The sequence below is a fragment of the Cricetulus griseus genome (genome assembly GCF_003668045.3).
Source record: "Cricetulus griseus strain 17A/GY chromosome 1 unlocalized genomic scaffold, alternate assembly CriGri-PICRH-1.0 chr1_0, whole genome shotgun sequence".
Lineage (NCBI taxonomy): Eukaryota > Metazoa > Chordata > Mammalia > Rodentia > Cricetidae > Cricetulus > Cricetulus griseus.
The window spans coordinates 140,591,167-140,608,280 of record NW_023276806.1 but is presented as its reverse complement, the minus strand read 5'-3'; the positions used below and the strand labels follow the sequence as shown (position 1 = coordinate 140,608,280).

At 41.8% G+C, this 17,114-nt stretch overlaps 1 protein-coding gene across 1 annotated transcript in view; it reads right to left on the bottom strand.

The window, feature by feature from the left end:
- Window positions 1-12,885, bottom strand: part of Lgr5 (leucine rich repeat containing G protein-coupled receptor 5) — an 89,666-nt gene extending 76,781 nt beyond the window's left edge. Inside the window, exon 1 of the mRNA XM_035451361.1 lies at window positions 12,749-12,885. Coding sequence (XP_035307252.1) covers window positions 12,749-12,885 — 137 coding nt within the window. The remainder of the gene's footprint in view (window positions 1-12,748) is intronic.
- Window positions 12,886-17,114: the final 4,229 nt, after the last annotated feature.

Below are 17,114 nucleotides of genomic sequence, written 5' to 3'. Positions count from 1 at the left end.
CCTCTTTCTGAAAACTTAGCTTGCCATGCTAACACATTGTAGGTCTATTTACTCCCCACTCAGCAAATTACTAATGAACATTTTTATACAGTTGGAAAGTGTGTGACCGTGTTTTGTGAGCTCAGCATTACCTCACTCATCCGTTTACTTTCACCAAACTAACATTATTGAGAACCGTTCATACGTCAAACATGACAAATACCGGGAAAACAAGAGACAATCAAAAACACGTTCCTGTTAAATTCCTTCAAACTAGATGATAATCTCTTTGAGAGGAGAGACTTAGTGAGAATTAGACACTACACTATGACTGTATCCATCTATGAATTATTTACAACATACGAGATGTGGCTGACCTACAATTCACGAGATACTCGTGAGAGACTTGCACAGGAAGCTGTAAAGTGGGCACCCAGATGTTCCAAGCAAACTCAGCTGTCCACCAAGGATTACATTCGCATTGTCCTTTTTGATCATAAGATGTGCTTCACATAATCAGCTTGTGCTGTGGTATGCACGTGCCATGTGCACCATATTTTTTCCCTACTGACTGAAATGATTGAAGTCAGATGCAATATACTCTTCTTCTTCTTCTTTTTTTTTTTTTTAAACAATGTTATAATGCTAGTGTTGAGAGATGAGGATCACACCTTGTGGCACAGACCTCCCAGAATTATCCTTTCTCAGTTGTTTTCGTTTAAGAGCATTCTTCAGACAAAGCCTCTGCTATTTTCCATTTAAAAAGAATATTTCTTGTAAAATCTCAGACAAAACAGGAGGGCCAATGGATATAGGAAATGTGTTTTAATAAGGGAAGCATTGTGGAGCCCATCATAACCTCAGGTAGTGTTCTCTGGCTGTGTGTGTGCCTGTCTGTATTTGTTGATCATGTATGTGGGTACATGTACACAGAGACAGCCCAGTGAACAGAAGAGGGAACTGACGTGGGGAATCGGATGATCCCAGTTCTGCTATGCTTTAAACATGGAAACTTGAGCAAGTTATTTTCTATAAAATAGTGCTAACACTACTCCCAGAGGTTTGTTGAGACAGATTTAATATAATGTACTCATAAGCTGATGCTGAGGATTAATGGCATCATGCTAGCTGTGTACACATTGTGCGTATGTATGTGGGTTTTTTTTTATTATGTGTTTTATATAGAATGCAAAGGATAGCTCATAGCTAAGAATGTTATATATGCTACAGGTAGATTGCCATTTGAAGATGGAGGTTTCTGTTCCACAGGATCCTGCCTAGGATTTTATCTTGAATAAACACACAGAAGCTTATATTAATTATAAACTGTCAGGCTTCTTATTGGCTAGCTCTCTCTTAATTATTAACCAAATTTTTAAAGATTTTATTTATTTATTATGGATACAGCATTCTGCTTCCATGTATATCTGCACACCAGAAGAGGGCACCAGGTCTCATAACAGATGGTTGCGAGCCACCATGTGGTTGCTAGGAATTCAACTCAGGACCTATGGAAGAGCAGTCAGTGCTCTTAACCTCTGAGCCATCTCTTCAGCCCCCAATTAACCCATTTTTTTAAACTATATATTGCCACGAGATTGTGGCTTACCCGTAATGCTCCAGCATGTACGCCTTTGGTGCCTACATGGTGTGTCTCTCTATTTCTCTTCCTGGCCTTCTCCTAGTCTAGTAGCCCCACCTATACCTCCTGCGTGGCTACATGCTGCCTGTCCATTGGCCGAAACAGCTTTATTCATCAACCAATAAGAGAAACATACATTCACAGCATACAGAAGGACATCCCCCATCAACCGTTTTCATTCAATTACTTTCTTGAGACAGGGTCTTGCTCTGTAGATCAGGTTGGCTTTAAATTCACAATCCTCCAGCCTTAACTTCCTGAGTAGTGAGATTATAGGTGTGTGCCAGAATGCTTAGCATGCCACCATTTTTGGAAGAACTCTGACACAATGTTGCAAATATATCAGATATGCATTATTTCCCCCTGTGATGCAGAATATGCAACATAATCTTTTAGCATTACTGACAACTAATATTTCTTGAGTGCTAATGGTTCATCATCAATATGCCAGACACAGTCAGCTTTCATAATATCCCATTATGCTGGGACTAGCCTCATTTCTCTCTCTCTCACACTTTCTCTCTCTCTTTTTTAAACAGGAGGAAAACTGAATCACAATGGAATTAACTATCTTATTCATGATCACTGAATAGTAAATTTTAGAGAACTCAGAACCAAGCAATATTGTTTAGAGGCTTCACTCTTCAGCAGGAAAAGGTCTTACTGAGCAATCGTGCACAGACATGACTGATCCACCTATTTAAATATAGAAATCATTGATTTTTTCATAGGTACAGAGTTGTTTGGTCAACATAAAAATCTAACATTTATACGAATCTTCACTCCAAAATGGGCCTCGGTGTCACTAACTCATACTCTACCACCTCCAAGCCCCAATCTTAGGAAGGAATCTAGTTCTTGATCCATACATTTGTCTGTTCTCATGTCTGTGTAGTAAGTAGAATCACACATAACACTCATTTATGTGGGATGCCCTGTTGTGGAATATTATTTTAACTGTGTAAATGTGTGTTACATTTGTTTATGGTGCATTCGTTTAATGATGTAAGGATGTGTGTTTAACTATGTAAAGATGGTTTGCATCTGTTACACCTTGCCTGCCTAAGGCTCCTGATTGATCTAATAAAAAGTTGAAGAGCCAATGGCTAGGCAGGAGAGGTTTAGATGGGGCTGGCGGGAAGAGAGAATAAATAGGTGAGGAAACCTAGGCCTGAAAAGAAGAATGAGAGGAAGAAGGGAGGAGGAAAGGATGAAGAGAAAGAGAAGGTGATGCCTGGGGCCAGCCAAGCAACTGCCAGTCAGTCAGACAGAAGCAGTGAAAGTCAGATATATAGAAGAAAAGTAAAAAGCCCCAAGGCAAAGGGTAGATGAAGAGAACCATGATAATTTAAGTTAAAAGACCCAGCCAGAAATGAGCCTAAGCCAGGCTGAGCACTCATAACTTACTATTATAAGTATCTGTGTCATCATTTAGGAGCTGGTTGGTGGCTCAAAAGAAAAAGTCTGCAACAATGCCCTATGAGTTTAAGTCCTTTTTGTTGCAGAATAGCACCCCGTTGCATGGTTCTATTACACTGCAGTCACCCATTCATCAACTTGTGGACATTTGAGCTCATTGTTCTAATTTTCTGGCAGAGTCCTCATTCTTATCAATGAAGGGGAACTGAATTATAACTAAATTGTTTACCAATACTAAATTTTTGTATTTTGATATCTCTGACCATTTTTCTCCCTGAATAAAAAAAAAGCCAAAAAAAACTTGTTAATTCACCATTTACTGAAAACTACATGCCGTGTGTTAGAGATCTGAACAAATTTCCTGTCCTTGTGGGGTTTATAGAATAGCAGGGAAAATGTAATTTAAGAGTCACAGAAGAGGGAAGACCTCTAACCAAGACACAGCCAAGATGCTGTGTGAACTCAGAGAGTGGTGAGGGCTCTACTTCAACTAAGGGCAGCATGGTAGATTGGTAAATCAATGGGACAGGCTGGCCGTGTCAAGGGGTGGCCTTGTGTTTGCTCTTAGTGGGTGAAGAGGAATAACTTAGATAGACAGCAGCATTAAAAACAGCCTTGCAGCAGAATATCATTGGGGAGCCCAGCATGTGCTGGGTGGGAATCAGAGTATGGAGCTAGTTAAGCTGACCTGTGCGTTGGGATGGGAGCAAGATTAAGTCAGGATTTATACACTGTGTAAGGAGAGTGTACTTTTGTTCCTTGTTTAGTGTCTTTCAACTTCTCATTTTCCTATAGAGGAGTGGTATTTGATTATTTTGTGTTAGAAGTGTACTTTTTGGCACACACCTGTAATCCCAGTGCTTAGAAGTGGATGCAGGAGAATTGGTAGGTGAAGGACAGCCTGGGCTACATGGAGAAACCCTGTCTTAATAAAACAAAGTGTGGGGATGTAGTTCAGTAATAGGCTGCTTGATTAGCAGGCCCAAGGCTCTGTGTTCAATACAAGGTGGGAACACACACACACACACACACACACACACACACACACACACTGCACATGTAAGAGTGTACATGCATGTAGGCATCTATGTATGGTATTATTGAGAAATAAAATGACCCCAAAGGCTTAATCTCCAGCTGCTAAGTGATGATTTGATCATGAATGCTTCACTAATAGCTTAATCTCCTGATGGATTTATTATATGATGACATCATTGGGAGGTGGTAGATAACTAGGTGGTGGGACCTAATTGGAGGAAGTGGACACAAAGAGAGACCTTGCTCTCCAGCCCCCCTGAACTTGCTTTCTACTTGGTGTTTGTTCTACCATATACTCTGAACCATGATATTTCACCTCCCAAAAGCAACGGAGCCAAATGACCATGGCTAGGGACCTTTAAAGCTGTGAGCCAAACTAAATCACTGTCTCCCCCTCCCACCCCCCCCACTTTAACAAAATGTTACCCACACATTGTGGTATAAAGATATCTAATAATTCAGAGCACCCAGTCAGGTTGGCTAAAGTGGGAAACTTCTGTCATTACCTATAAATGGCACACCAATTGTTGCCTGTTATAAACAGAGGGAAACAGAATTCTTTACAGTGTTGAGATACAATTGTAATTAGGTTCTCCTCAGATTTCTAGGTAGAGATGCCAAATCAAGCCCATGCCGGTTGCCCGTTTGGTAAAGAGATACTGGTGTGTTTAAGAGAGAGGCAATGAAGGAATTTGGCTCATGGAGACTTTCTCATTGATGAAGCCAGAAGGGCTGAAAGGGAATTGGAACTGTACTGTTACTGTGATGTTAAATTTTGAGACCCAGTAGTAAGATCTCTGTGGATGCTACTAGTATTGTGAGCACAACAGAGAATCAGTTAAGGTTTTGACATCACCCCTGGGGTGGCCTGGAGGATGAGCTGGAGGACAGGCCACACACAGGGAGCCTTGCTGATAACCCTGGTGAGAAAGGAGGAGGAAAAATGGGCTGATGTGCTGGGACTTGTGGTGCCTGGACTTCTTGTGTGGCATTGGATCTTTAATTGTTACCAAGACAGCTAAGGGGCACGATCCTTCCAGGGTTTGGGGGAGGAGTGGCTGACAGACGTAGACTAAGAAGCAGCTCTAAGCCTTTTATATGTTTATCCTTTCAGTTTCCATGACGCTGGATTTTCTCGGTTTCTCTGCTCTAGCCTCGCTCTCATCCCTTGCCTCTCCTGGCTTCTTTGTGCCAGTGCCGCTTCCTGTCAGATCACTGTCAGCAGCCTACAGAAACGGGCAATTAAGGCCAGGGCTCTAGAACCCCACAATTCCCAATTCCCTTAGGGCCTGGGGCAGTGACAGGGCAGTGGGGAATGACAGGCCCGCCCAGCAAAGTGACTCATTTTACACCTCTTTGGGATCAATGGAAGGAGGCACAGGCTCCCTGTTAATGAGTGAGGTCACCTCCAGATTTCACTGGCGAGAGCGAGGCGATGGCAAAGGATGAAGTGGGAGTAATTTAAATCTGCCTTTACAACTGGATGCCGTTCAAAAGCTGCATGTAGACTTTTACTCTATGAAGAGGAGTTTGATCGAATCTCTGGGACTTGGTTACTTTACAGACTGAGCACCCCCTACAAACACACATACCCCCAAACCCAAAGACAAAATAATACACCTAACAATGAAAGTGGAAAGAAAAATGCTGCCTTACTAGCATCTGATTCACAGGGCAGGGATGTTGATCAGTGGTAGAGAGTATGACTACCCTGGACCAGAGCCTTGGCTCAACTCTTACTATTAAGTCAAAAGGAAACAAAGAAACCAACAGAAACTCCAAACAAAAATGTGATCAGTAACTCAAAGGTATCGGCAATGATACTGTAGACCTCTAAAATAATCTATATGCCTAAACTAAACCAAAATTAACACCAGACAAAAATATCAAAGCTGTGAAAAGGAAAAACCACCTTAGAAGGCTCAGATTCCTTATTTGGACAATTTTATATCATAGCTTCAATGCTGGGGTGGGAGCTATTACAACTCTTATATTAACAGCAAGATACTGGACAAAAACATCCTGTTTGTATATAATTGTCTGGCAAGAGTCTTTGTACTCCTAACTAACAAATCATAGCATAGGGATTAAAGGAGGCTCACTGTCCCCTGTTGAGCCTTGCATTTTTGGAACTCAGAGAAGAAATTGCAATAAATAAAGAAACAGACACCAGGAAAGACAGAACTCACCCACATGCACGCACCTCTCCATCCAAGGCCAGCAGCTTCTATAGTGAGAGGACTTCCTTTGAGTCCCTTCAAAAGCATATGGCTGCCTCTGAGAGCTTAGGTGGCATTTGTCAACCATCACTAAATCTTGAATATTGTCTCAGCAAAAAGGCCGACTCAGAGTTTCAGCTTTCCCATTCATCTTTGGGGAGGTCCACTGAAGACTGTTACAGAGCTTAGACAATGCCTTCATTAGAAGGCCCACTCAAGAGAGGAGACCAGCATTCACTTTGAGTATAGAGTCATTTCTCCATCGTGTTCACAGGCTGTTATTTCAACACTGTAATTGTGTGCCAAACAAGATTTTTTTTTTTTTTGCTACAAAGTTTACAGTACAGGCATTCTTTAGTGAATTACTCAAATCTTGCCTTTCTATTTTTTGTAGCTTGTTATTTTTCCTATCAGATATAATCAGTTCAGGTTGAAGCCTTAGGTTGACAACTGTGCAACTGTTACAATTTAAAACATATGTCTTATTATATTTTTCTAAGTGTCCGTACTTTTGCTAAAGTACATGTACCTGTCTGGGTATTGTCTTATTCACTATTTTCTTATTTATAGTACAGTTTCTGTCAATCAATACAGGAGCAAATTAAAATAGGTGAAGATAAAAATGTTAAAAAATTGAATGAACAATTTTAAACTTTCCTCAGTATTTAGCCTACCACATTAATTAATTAATATTACCTAGTGTCATTTGTTTCATGTAACATGTTTAAAAGCATCTCTCTCCATTTTACATTTTACAGAAATCCTTAAGGTTAAGCTCTGTGAAATCTTTGGTGTGAATTGGTGGTTCACAACACAAACCTCTGGAGCCCCAGGAGGTTAAGGTTTACCAACTTAGGGAATCACTAGAGGGCAAGACAGGAGTCTCCTGAAAGAAAAAACAGTTTCTGGATACAATATTTAGGATCGTGGCAACTAAAGTCACGGTCCATTCCATTGTCATGTGACCTGCAGAACTGTCAACAATTAAAAAATAGCTTTAATCATATCATAAAGATATGATTTTAAGATATTTTTGGAAGTCACCAATTATCTCTGAGATTACATGCAACTAACGAACAGAACTGGACAGACAAACCGGACCACTTTGACTTCCATAGAAAAGTCATGATAAAAGAGACATGATGAAAAGACAACCAACCATCCCTGGTGCAGATGTTAAAAATGACATCAAAGAGTTTCTAGGTTTGTAGAGTGCTTGCTTTGTAAGCATGGGAACCTGAGTTGTGTCACTAGAACCCATGTAGAAAGCCAAACGTGGTTGCTTGTGTTTGTAATGCCAGTGTTGACAAAGTTGAGAAAGGAGAACCCCTGGGGCTTACTGGCTAGCTAGATTAGCCTATTTGGTGAGCATCAGACCGCTGAGAGACCCTGTCTCAAAATACAAGGTGTATGGTGCCTGAGGAAGTTTGTCAACTGGCTTCTGGGTGCATGTGCACAAACCCACTCCAACATGAATACACATTTCATGGACACACCGGCACGCATGCACGAATGCAAGCATGCATGCATGTTTGCCAAACAATAGCTATCAAGTTCTTATCTTTAGGACTAAGTCCTTTTTTTTCTTTTCAAGACAAGAGTTTCTCTGTGTAGCCCTGGCTGTCCTGGAACTTACTCTGTAGACCAGCCTGGCTTAGAACTCACAGAGATCCACCTGCCTCTGCTTCCCAAGTGTTAGGATTGAGTAAGTCCTATGGCATCTATTGTTCCCCCAGTTCTTCATGTTAAAGTTATTACAAAAATACTTCCACATCAGTATAATGTTGAAGAAGACTTTTTCAAATGTATAATTGCCCTTACTGCATTTAATATAACTTTAAAGTTTCCACAAGATGGTAAAACGGCCATCATAGTTGATATTAAGATCAAGTTGCCATTTGGAAAGTCCTCATGGAATCTTGGGCATTGGCTTTAGAATTAGTTCTCTATTCAGTAACTTCTTCACTATTCATTATGCTGGAAACCCTGGAAAATTCCTCAACTCTCTGACTTCATTATTTATGGACTAGAAGCAAACCCCACTGGTTTGCTGTCAGGAATAAATAAGTTAACATATGTGAAGTCTGGCATATCATAAATGGCTATTTTCATTTTCAAAGCTAAAGACACATTATTTTCTTTTTGGCCTTCACCATCTTCCAAGTATTCAGTCCCTACCTCAAATAAATATCTTGGTGACCTTCATTATCACTCAAGATCCACTTTAAAGTCAGCAGCAATCTTCTTACTTCCAAGGACTGCACCATACTGGTTTCACTAAATAAATAGCTCTCCAAAGAGCCAAAGCTATTTCCTAACTCTAGTTTCTTTCAATTTGGAATACCTAAGAATCTTAGCAATGAAGGGAAGCATCTCAATTTTTCAATTCATTATAATTTTCCAGATCTCTTTTAGATACAACTCATAAAAACCCAAGACAGACAGGGGAGATTATAAATCAAATGTATAACCTATTTTTTCATTTTGCAGAGATCCATGCCCCCGCAACTGCAAAATAATGTTCTCGAAAAGACTCACAGATGCAGAGCATCTTTTTCTATTACCTTCTCAGTCTCCGAACAAGTTGATGGTTTTTAAATTTAATTCACCATCCATGTTTCGGTCCTGTTCCCATCTGATATAAAAGTGTGAACACAAGATGACTCCCCTCCCCCAACCCCTTCAGTTCTGCATCATCCAATATTTACAAGGAGTCAGAAATGATTTCAAGTTTAGAAAAATGTTTTTGAACTCCATTTAGTAAGAAAAAAACTTTGCTAAAATGAAACAAGGGAATGTTAAGCTCCTTCAGGGTAGATGATACAGAAGTAACACAGTTCCTTAGTCCTCCTTGCTCCTTCAATTCTCTTGTTGAATCGTAAAGTAGGATTATACTGGTGGTATATTTTATCCTCATTAAAAAAATACAAACAGGAAAACTGTTCTATTCAATGGATAATCCTCATAGCAGTCTGTCTGGATGCTGTGATTCATGACTTTCTACTTCTACATAAAGGCACAGGAATCACTGACGAACACCAGCCTTCAAGTTGGTGGCAGCCTGCCAGCCTTCCCAGGTGCAGTGCTGGCTAAAAAAAATTATCTCATTCTATTGAGTTCTAACCGTGTGCTAGACATTGTGCAATGGAAAGCAGTACAGGACAGGTGCAACTCCTGCTTTTTAAGACTTCATAACTGAAGGCCAAGGAAACATCCTTGCTGCTGCTGACCCACAGAATTATTTTCACGTAGGTTTTCATGAGTTGTCAGGAAATGGCCGTTTGATAACCTCTTCACTGTGGGTTACTACAGCCTGTTTGTTTTCCCATTTCCAGTTAATCAGTTTATGTTACCCGAAGAGGGTGTTCTGAGTTTCTAATAGAGGAATTAAGAAACATGCTTTTCCAGGTGTTAAATCACAGGAGCTTACCTGTGGACAAAGAGACTATAAAAGCAGGGAGAGAGGAAGTTTATGCAGCTGAATGGGAGCTGGGGGTGAGCTACTGTGGTAGCATTCTGGGGCTGTATACTGTGACCTGCAGAGGAGCTCTGGGATATAGTATTTTGTTTTTAAAAAAGCGGAGGAAGGAAGCCAGGGAACAAACTCATCCTTTGGGAGATTGAAGAGGCACAAATGTATACATGTGATGAAGACGGAAGGGTATTGGCTGTGAAGTTTATGGAGTTTAAAGAGCCTATGAGATAGATAGCAGTGGAGGGGGATTACATTGTGAAATGGAGTAAGACTTGAAATCTTACTGATGGTAGAGCATTTTTAGAGTAGCATTGACTCCCTGTGAGACGTGAACTCTGATGCCTGTTCCTTTCCTCTTGTAGACCAAGTTTTTCTAGACCACAGGTAGGAGAAGTTATGCTATGCTACCCAGCCGAGTCCTTTCAGGACTGAAAGCTAGAGCTAGAGCTCCCAGAGACTATCCTGGTTGCTGCTGTCTCTTTGTTCAAGGTCAACTCTGAGGAGGAGAGAGAGGGACTCACAGTCAGTATGGGATTATGGAGGGACACTCTTGAGGGCCACCCCTACCTCAATATTCCCTGTAGGACTGGATGTGACCTCATCTCAGTTCAATGGCGCCTCCTACCCAATCCTGCCTCCATGCCAATCTTCCTACAGATGAAAACGTTTCTGTTCTCAAATCTCCCAATCTAAACCTGTTTCCAGGAAAGGTTTCTTTTCCAACCTACACTCCTGTCTTACTTACTTATTTATTTATTTTTACTTATTTACTTACTTGCTTACTTTTTGTTGTTAAAGATTGGGTCTCATGGATCCCAGGCTGGCCTTGCACTGTAGGATTGCCTGAAGTCCCAATCCTCTTCCCTCTACTTCCAGAGTATTACTGCAAGTTTATGTGGTGCTGCAGTGGGACTCACGGCTTTGTCTATGCCAAGCAAACATGCCACTAACTGAGCTACACCTTCAACTTTCATATTTCAAATGTAAAAATCCAGTGAAAACTAAAAACAAAATTCAAAGAGTTTTCAAATTAAATCTTGCTGAAATTAATCAAAATGATATGACATTGGATGTACTTGTTCAAACAATGCAAATGTCCTCCCAGCCTCTAGCCTATTAAAATTCAGTTTACTTTGGACTTGGGACTCATTCCAGTTCTGTGTGTTCTAGAGTCGTAATTGCAGTATAGGCAGTATACTCCTGATTTTCTTCACCTCCTTGTGATTTTTCTCTTTCAATCCTTTTCCGGGTCAGTCTGATATCCTCCCACCCAAATGTTTCTAAGTGATGCTAAAACCTAGGTAAAGAAACGCACCATCAGAATCTAGTCTGTGTTGTCTTCCTACAGCTAGCTGCCCAGCTGCATCCCACACAGTTCAAGGACTTGTGTAAATGGGCCCATCAACAGCCAAGCAGGGCCTCAGAGGTCACTACCTCACTGCTGAACAACTTTGGGACCATAGATTCAGTGAAAGGGGGAAGTCATTGCCTTCAGCTGTGTACACACTCATGGTTCCACCTGGCTCCAAAGGATAATCCCCACCTGATGGTCACACAGATGGCCCAGCTGGGCATGGTGGCACATGCCCATAGTCCCAGCACATGGAAAGCAGAAGCAATGGATTTTTACAGCTAAAGGCCAGCCTGGTCCACATAGTGAGTTCCAGGTCAGCCAAGGCTACAGAGTGAAGCCCTGTCTCAAAACACAAATAATGTGTTTCCATATGAGTGTGTAGTCACTTTGTATATATCTTTGTAGGATTTCTAAGAATTTTAATTTATTTATGTGTAAGTATCTGTGTGTATTAACCCTAACCCTAACCCTGAGTCACACAGCAAAACCAAAAGTCATGAATCTGAGAAAGAAACAGGCATGTGGTTATGTGGTTAATTAGTAGAAGGAGGGAGAGGAGATAAGAGAGGGGCAGGGAAGAGATGGTAAGGACAATTCATGTATTAAATTATCAAAGAAATAACTTCATTAAAAAAAGACCAACAGTTTTTGTTGCTTAAAAAAAAAAAAAAAAAAAAAAAAGACTGCAATCAGCAATCCCAGGAACCTGTGTCACCGTCTAACAGCAGGTGCTCCAGTTTATGTCTAGAGCTACCAGAGCGACATCTCTGCAGGTGGTATCCAGGAGTGTGACTCTAAACATAGCCCAGTGGTCCTGCTTTGTTGACACCATTATGAGCCAGTAAGCTGGAGTGTAATATGCAAATGTATCCAAATTTTTATGGAAAGTTGCTTCATCTATTGATAAGTGATGAAAAGGGCTGCAACATTGATAAATTGAGATTTTATTCTCACTTAAGGTTAACATATAAAGTCACTAATCTAGTTAATAATATAATTAGCATTAAGAAGTTCAAACCCTACACAGCTTCAGCCTCTTTGGCAGGAATTTGTCCTGCTGACTGGTTGACAGATGGGAGACCTGACATTATCTGGAACATTTGGATGAAGTTCTGTGAAGCTCTGGATAAGGGTGCTGGGTTTGAGGAAATGAATCATGTTTGGGCATGGCATATCTTTAATAAGCTACAGCATGGCCAAGGCTGGCTAAAGGAAGACAACCTGGCCAGTGTGCAAAGGTTCAGCTGGTGGGGCAGGGAAGAGAGAGGAGAAAATTTTAGTGGTCCCAAAGAGAATATTTGACATCAGTGGTAGGACAAGCGTCCCAGCTATGAAGAGGGATGGCACTTGAGGGGAGTCGGACACAGTTTCCTACCTGGAGGTGGGAATGGAGCCATTTCAGCTAGAGGACAAAAGGGAGGAGGACTCATTGTTAAATGGGAATGGGGCCCAGTCCAGTTTCCATGAACAATGTAGGAAACTTGAATGAAAAAATGTGGAAAAATTAGGTTAGAAAGGTAACAATCATCACGGTTTTAGAGCTAAGCCCTTTAGCTTTAGATGAAGCGAATATGTCATTCTGATGAAGAAGATATACAGTTACTAAATGACAGCTGCTTTACCAAGGGACATGGCGGTGGAGGGGGGAGGGTCGAGGGGCGGGGGCGGCGGCTGTCAGACTCTGAGGTTCAAAGGTGTTCCCTGTTGGGTTGCAGCTGTGCATTCTCTGAGCTGAGGCCTGGAAAGCGGAGCTCTGCATGTGTTGTTTCTAGTCCCTGGGTAATGATGCAAACTCATTGACTCTAGAAAGATGAGTTTGGCAGCAGGGTGTGTGTGTGTGTGGAATGAGAGGGAGTAGAGAGAGGATCAGAAGGCAAACCAGTCGTGTGCCAGACACAAATGACATAACTTTATTAACCCCATTTTACAGATAAGAAAACTGAACTTTGGACTCTGGCCATATCCAGAACCTACACATTCCAAAATGTGTACTATCTGAAACTGGAACCTTCCATGAACTCTGCTCAGGATTGGGAAGGAGGCCTGGCAGCAGGATCCAATATTTCACAGCCAGCGTGGAAAATTGAGCGCAGAAAAATGGCCATCTGGATTTGGCAATGGGAAATCATTGGTGGCCTTTAAGGAGGGTGATTTCAGTTGAATGGCTGCTGGGGGTGGCGAGCTGGTTTCAAAAGGGGTGAAAGAGTGAGTGGGTGGTAAATGAAATGGTGGCACGGAATCTAACCTCCCTTTCAAGGATGTTGGCAGAGACAGAAAGGACACAAAAGGCTTGAGGAAATTGCAGAGCAGAGTGACAGCATTTGATTTTTGAACTGTGGAATCTGCCATTCCATTTTATAGGTGTTTATATGATACCAGAATGTGTCAGATACTATGCTGGACACCAAGAGACATGATGTTGAATAGGTGATGACAAGGAACCACAGGATCATAGCGATAATGTCCCTGGTGGCAGCATGGCAAGTTACCAAGCCTAATACTGTTGGAAGGACACCAACATTTTTCATCTCAAACTTCATTTGTGTCCTCCCGTGGCATCTTGTAAGGCGCATGCTTGGTAAAAGTTTGCAGAAGGAATAAGCTATGGGTCCCAGAAGCTAAAGGGGAACGGGATGACAAATTTAAGATAGGATTTGGAAAGAGTTAGGACATGCCATTTTTTCGACATGAGAGAAGAGGGACGGTGGGTTCAGAGATCATTGGAAGCCCAGAAATGTAGACAAAGCGATTTATAAACTCCAGCGTACTGCTCAGGAAATCAACTCCATTTTGTAGGGAATGGAAAGGGGGTGTAAGGATGACTGAAAGTAAAGTTACTGTGCAAAGGAGATGGAAGAACTGAAGGTGGGTGAGTCTGAGTAAGAAAGCCATTTATGGGCCCCCCTTTGTACTGGCTCAGGGGCATGCAACATCTGTGCATTAAATGTGGCTGGGCACTCATGCACAGGTTAAATTGCCTTATTAGTTCATCCGGATCAACGTTCCCACGAAAATGGGCACTGGATGCATCTTCTCATTTACAGACGACATATCAGACAGGGTAAATGGTACCTCTTAGGCATATAATTAGCCAATGGCTACTGAAGATAGGGGTGCATAGGCATAGCCTTAGTCTTGGAGAGCTGTGAAGGGCCCTATTACTTGAAGAAAAAGTTGAATAAAGACCAGGAAACTCTCTTTAGCAGAGAAAAGTTGTGACTGGTATTTAGCATTATGTTTAGTCAAATTATCCTTTAGACTTGCAGTGTTTTTCTTTTCAGGAGGAGGTGGTGTGTGGTGTGTGTGTGTGTGTGTGTGTGTGTGTGTGTGTGTGTGTGTGTGTGTGTGTGTGTGTAAGAGGGGGCATTGGCATGTTTCATTTCAAATCATTTTCTATTCATTCAGCAAATCTAAAAACATTTCCTCAAAGAGAAGTGGCCTTCCTATATCTTTGCTGATGTAGATCCAGCCTGCAGGACGACACACCCCCTCTGTATGCTATCTCTCTGTAGCAGGGTGTGTGATTTGAATGTTCCTCCACAGGCTCCTGTGTTACAGGCTTGATTGACAGGTAAATGGCTCCTGGGAAGTGACAGGATACTGAGGATTTGAATGGAATCAATAGATTAATCCCTTGATGAATTCTTAACCTGATGGCACTGCCAGGAGGTGATGGAAACAAGGAGCTGGAGTCTAACTGGATTAAATAGGTCACTGGGGCACGCATTAGAAAGACACCTTGTTCCTGGCTCCTTCTCTCTTCCTCTGATTGCCATGAGATGAGAAACTCTTTCCTACCATACCTTTCTATCATCAGGTCTTGCCCTTCAATGGTCCAGAGACAATGGAGACAGCCTGACCTGAAACTTCTCAAAGCATGCGTCAACTTCATCTTCCCTCCTTTCAAGTTATCTATAGTGGTATTTTTCAAAAATTGACTAATAGACATTATCTCTCATGAATCATCTCAACTTCAAGTACAGACGCATTTCGCACATAACCTGTTCTCTCTGCAGGGAACAGGGAATCCGACCCTGAGATACATTCCCTGGCACTCTAGGCTTTTCTCTGGAAAACTTGGCATAAAACTCTATGACCCTATAATTCTTGCAGTCTGTATACCAGTAAAATGGGCATCATATGGATGATGTTGGTTCCTCTATCATCTTGAGACCTAACCAGGCCCCATTGGGTCATGGCTACAGTGGCCTCTGAGTGTGTTTAAGTCTGGAAAACACTCTCCTAGGTGGACTTTTGCCAACAGAGGGCCCTATAGCATCTCTCTCTCTCTCTCTCTCTCTCTCTCTCTCTCTCTCTCTCTCTCTCTCTCGTTTTCAAATCAGGGTTTCTCTGTATAGCCCAAGTTGTCCTGGAACTCACTCTGTAGACCAGGCTGACCTCAAACTCAGAGATCTGTCTGCCTCTGCCTTTTAAGTACTAGGATAAAAAGTGTGAGCCACCTCTGCCCAGCTAGCATTCTCTTTTTAAAGAAAAGTCTTTGAAATGAATTTCTGTTTTTACACCCTTCAACCCCTCAATAGGTGAGATTTCACTGTCCAAACACTTCTGCTATTGTTCCAGTGCAGAATGCAATAGCTTCACATCAACAGTGTTAATTGTTGCAGCAAACACAACAGCACAGTCTGCTCATGCTTTGCCTACAGCTGAAGACCCACACACAGTACTTTTCACACCCTGCTGCTCAGCTCTTCTCTTTGCCCCCAATTCTCTCTCTCTCTCTCTCTCTCTCTCTCTCTCTCTCTCTCTCTCTGTCTCTCTCTCTCTCTTTTTGGTTTTTTGAGACAGGAGTTCGAGGCCCCCAATTCTCAGTGTAAAGCTGGCTAAAATTATGCCATACCTCTATACTGCTGCCTGTGTACCATGCTGTCTTGAAAAACCGCTCTGCCAAAATTTCAAGACATGGGTAGAATGTTGACAAATTCTTCTCCAGAGTACAACAGGGATGCCTCTAGTCCAATTCCCAATAGCAACTTTCCCATGTGAAACCTGATGCTGTCTTCACCATCTACATTTCTATCAGCATTCTGGTCTTCTACACTCCGACTACAATTGTTAAGCTCTTCTTACAGCATCTTAGGACTTGTCTAGTTTGTATCTCCAAATGCTACCACATGCCTCTTTTGTAAACCAGTTCTTAAGACTTAAGAGGCACAGAGGTTTAATCATAGCAGTGATTCCTCTTCCTGGACCTAGTTTTTAGTATGGCTTTTGGCTCATGGTGATGTAACACCTGGCATAACAAGGTAGGAAAGATATATTTCAGCTCACAGTTTCAGAGGGTTGCAGTCCATCATGTCAAGAAAGGCATGTGAGGGGCAGCCTAGTTCAGAGCAGAGAGAGCATGAGGCAGAGGCTATTTTTACGATGACAGATTAAGAAGCAAAGAGATCAGGTTGGATCCAGGATTGGGAAGACTTTTCCTTGTCACCTATTTTACCAACTAGCCCCCCACTTCATAAAGCTCTATAGCACTAAAATTAGCACTGCCGGCTGAGAGCCACACATTCAAAAACATGAATGAGACCATGGGGGGAATTCTCAATTCCAGATTGAACGAATGGCACATGACTGAACACAAGCACTTTCTTGACCACTATGATCCACTTTCAGCTTCTTGGCCCTCTTAATCAGTAAACTGTGAAGATCAGAGTTCTTTTCTTTATGCAACGTTGCTTTTTTGTTCCTACTCTAGAACCTGATATGGAGTGAAACATAAATCTTACTTGAGTAATTGAATCAAAGCATAACTGTGTATCCTTAGGTTTGACTAGGTTCCCCCCCAAACAAAAAAGGAAGAATTTACTTTGAGTTACGGGGAGACAGAGGTAAAATCTTGCAAGCTACTCACAGTACAAAGTAGGGTTCTAGCTCCCTGTGTTTTGTGTTCCTATCGAAGGTAAGAAAAATGTATATAGGCTCAGACAACATGATTACCCTTCCTCCCAGACTACAGGTACAAAGACATGA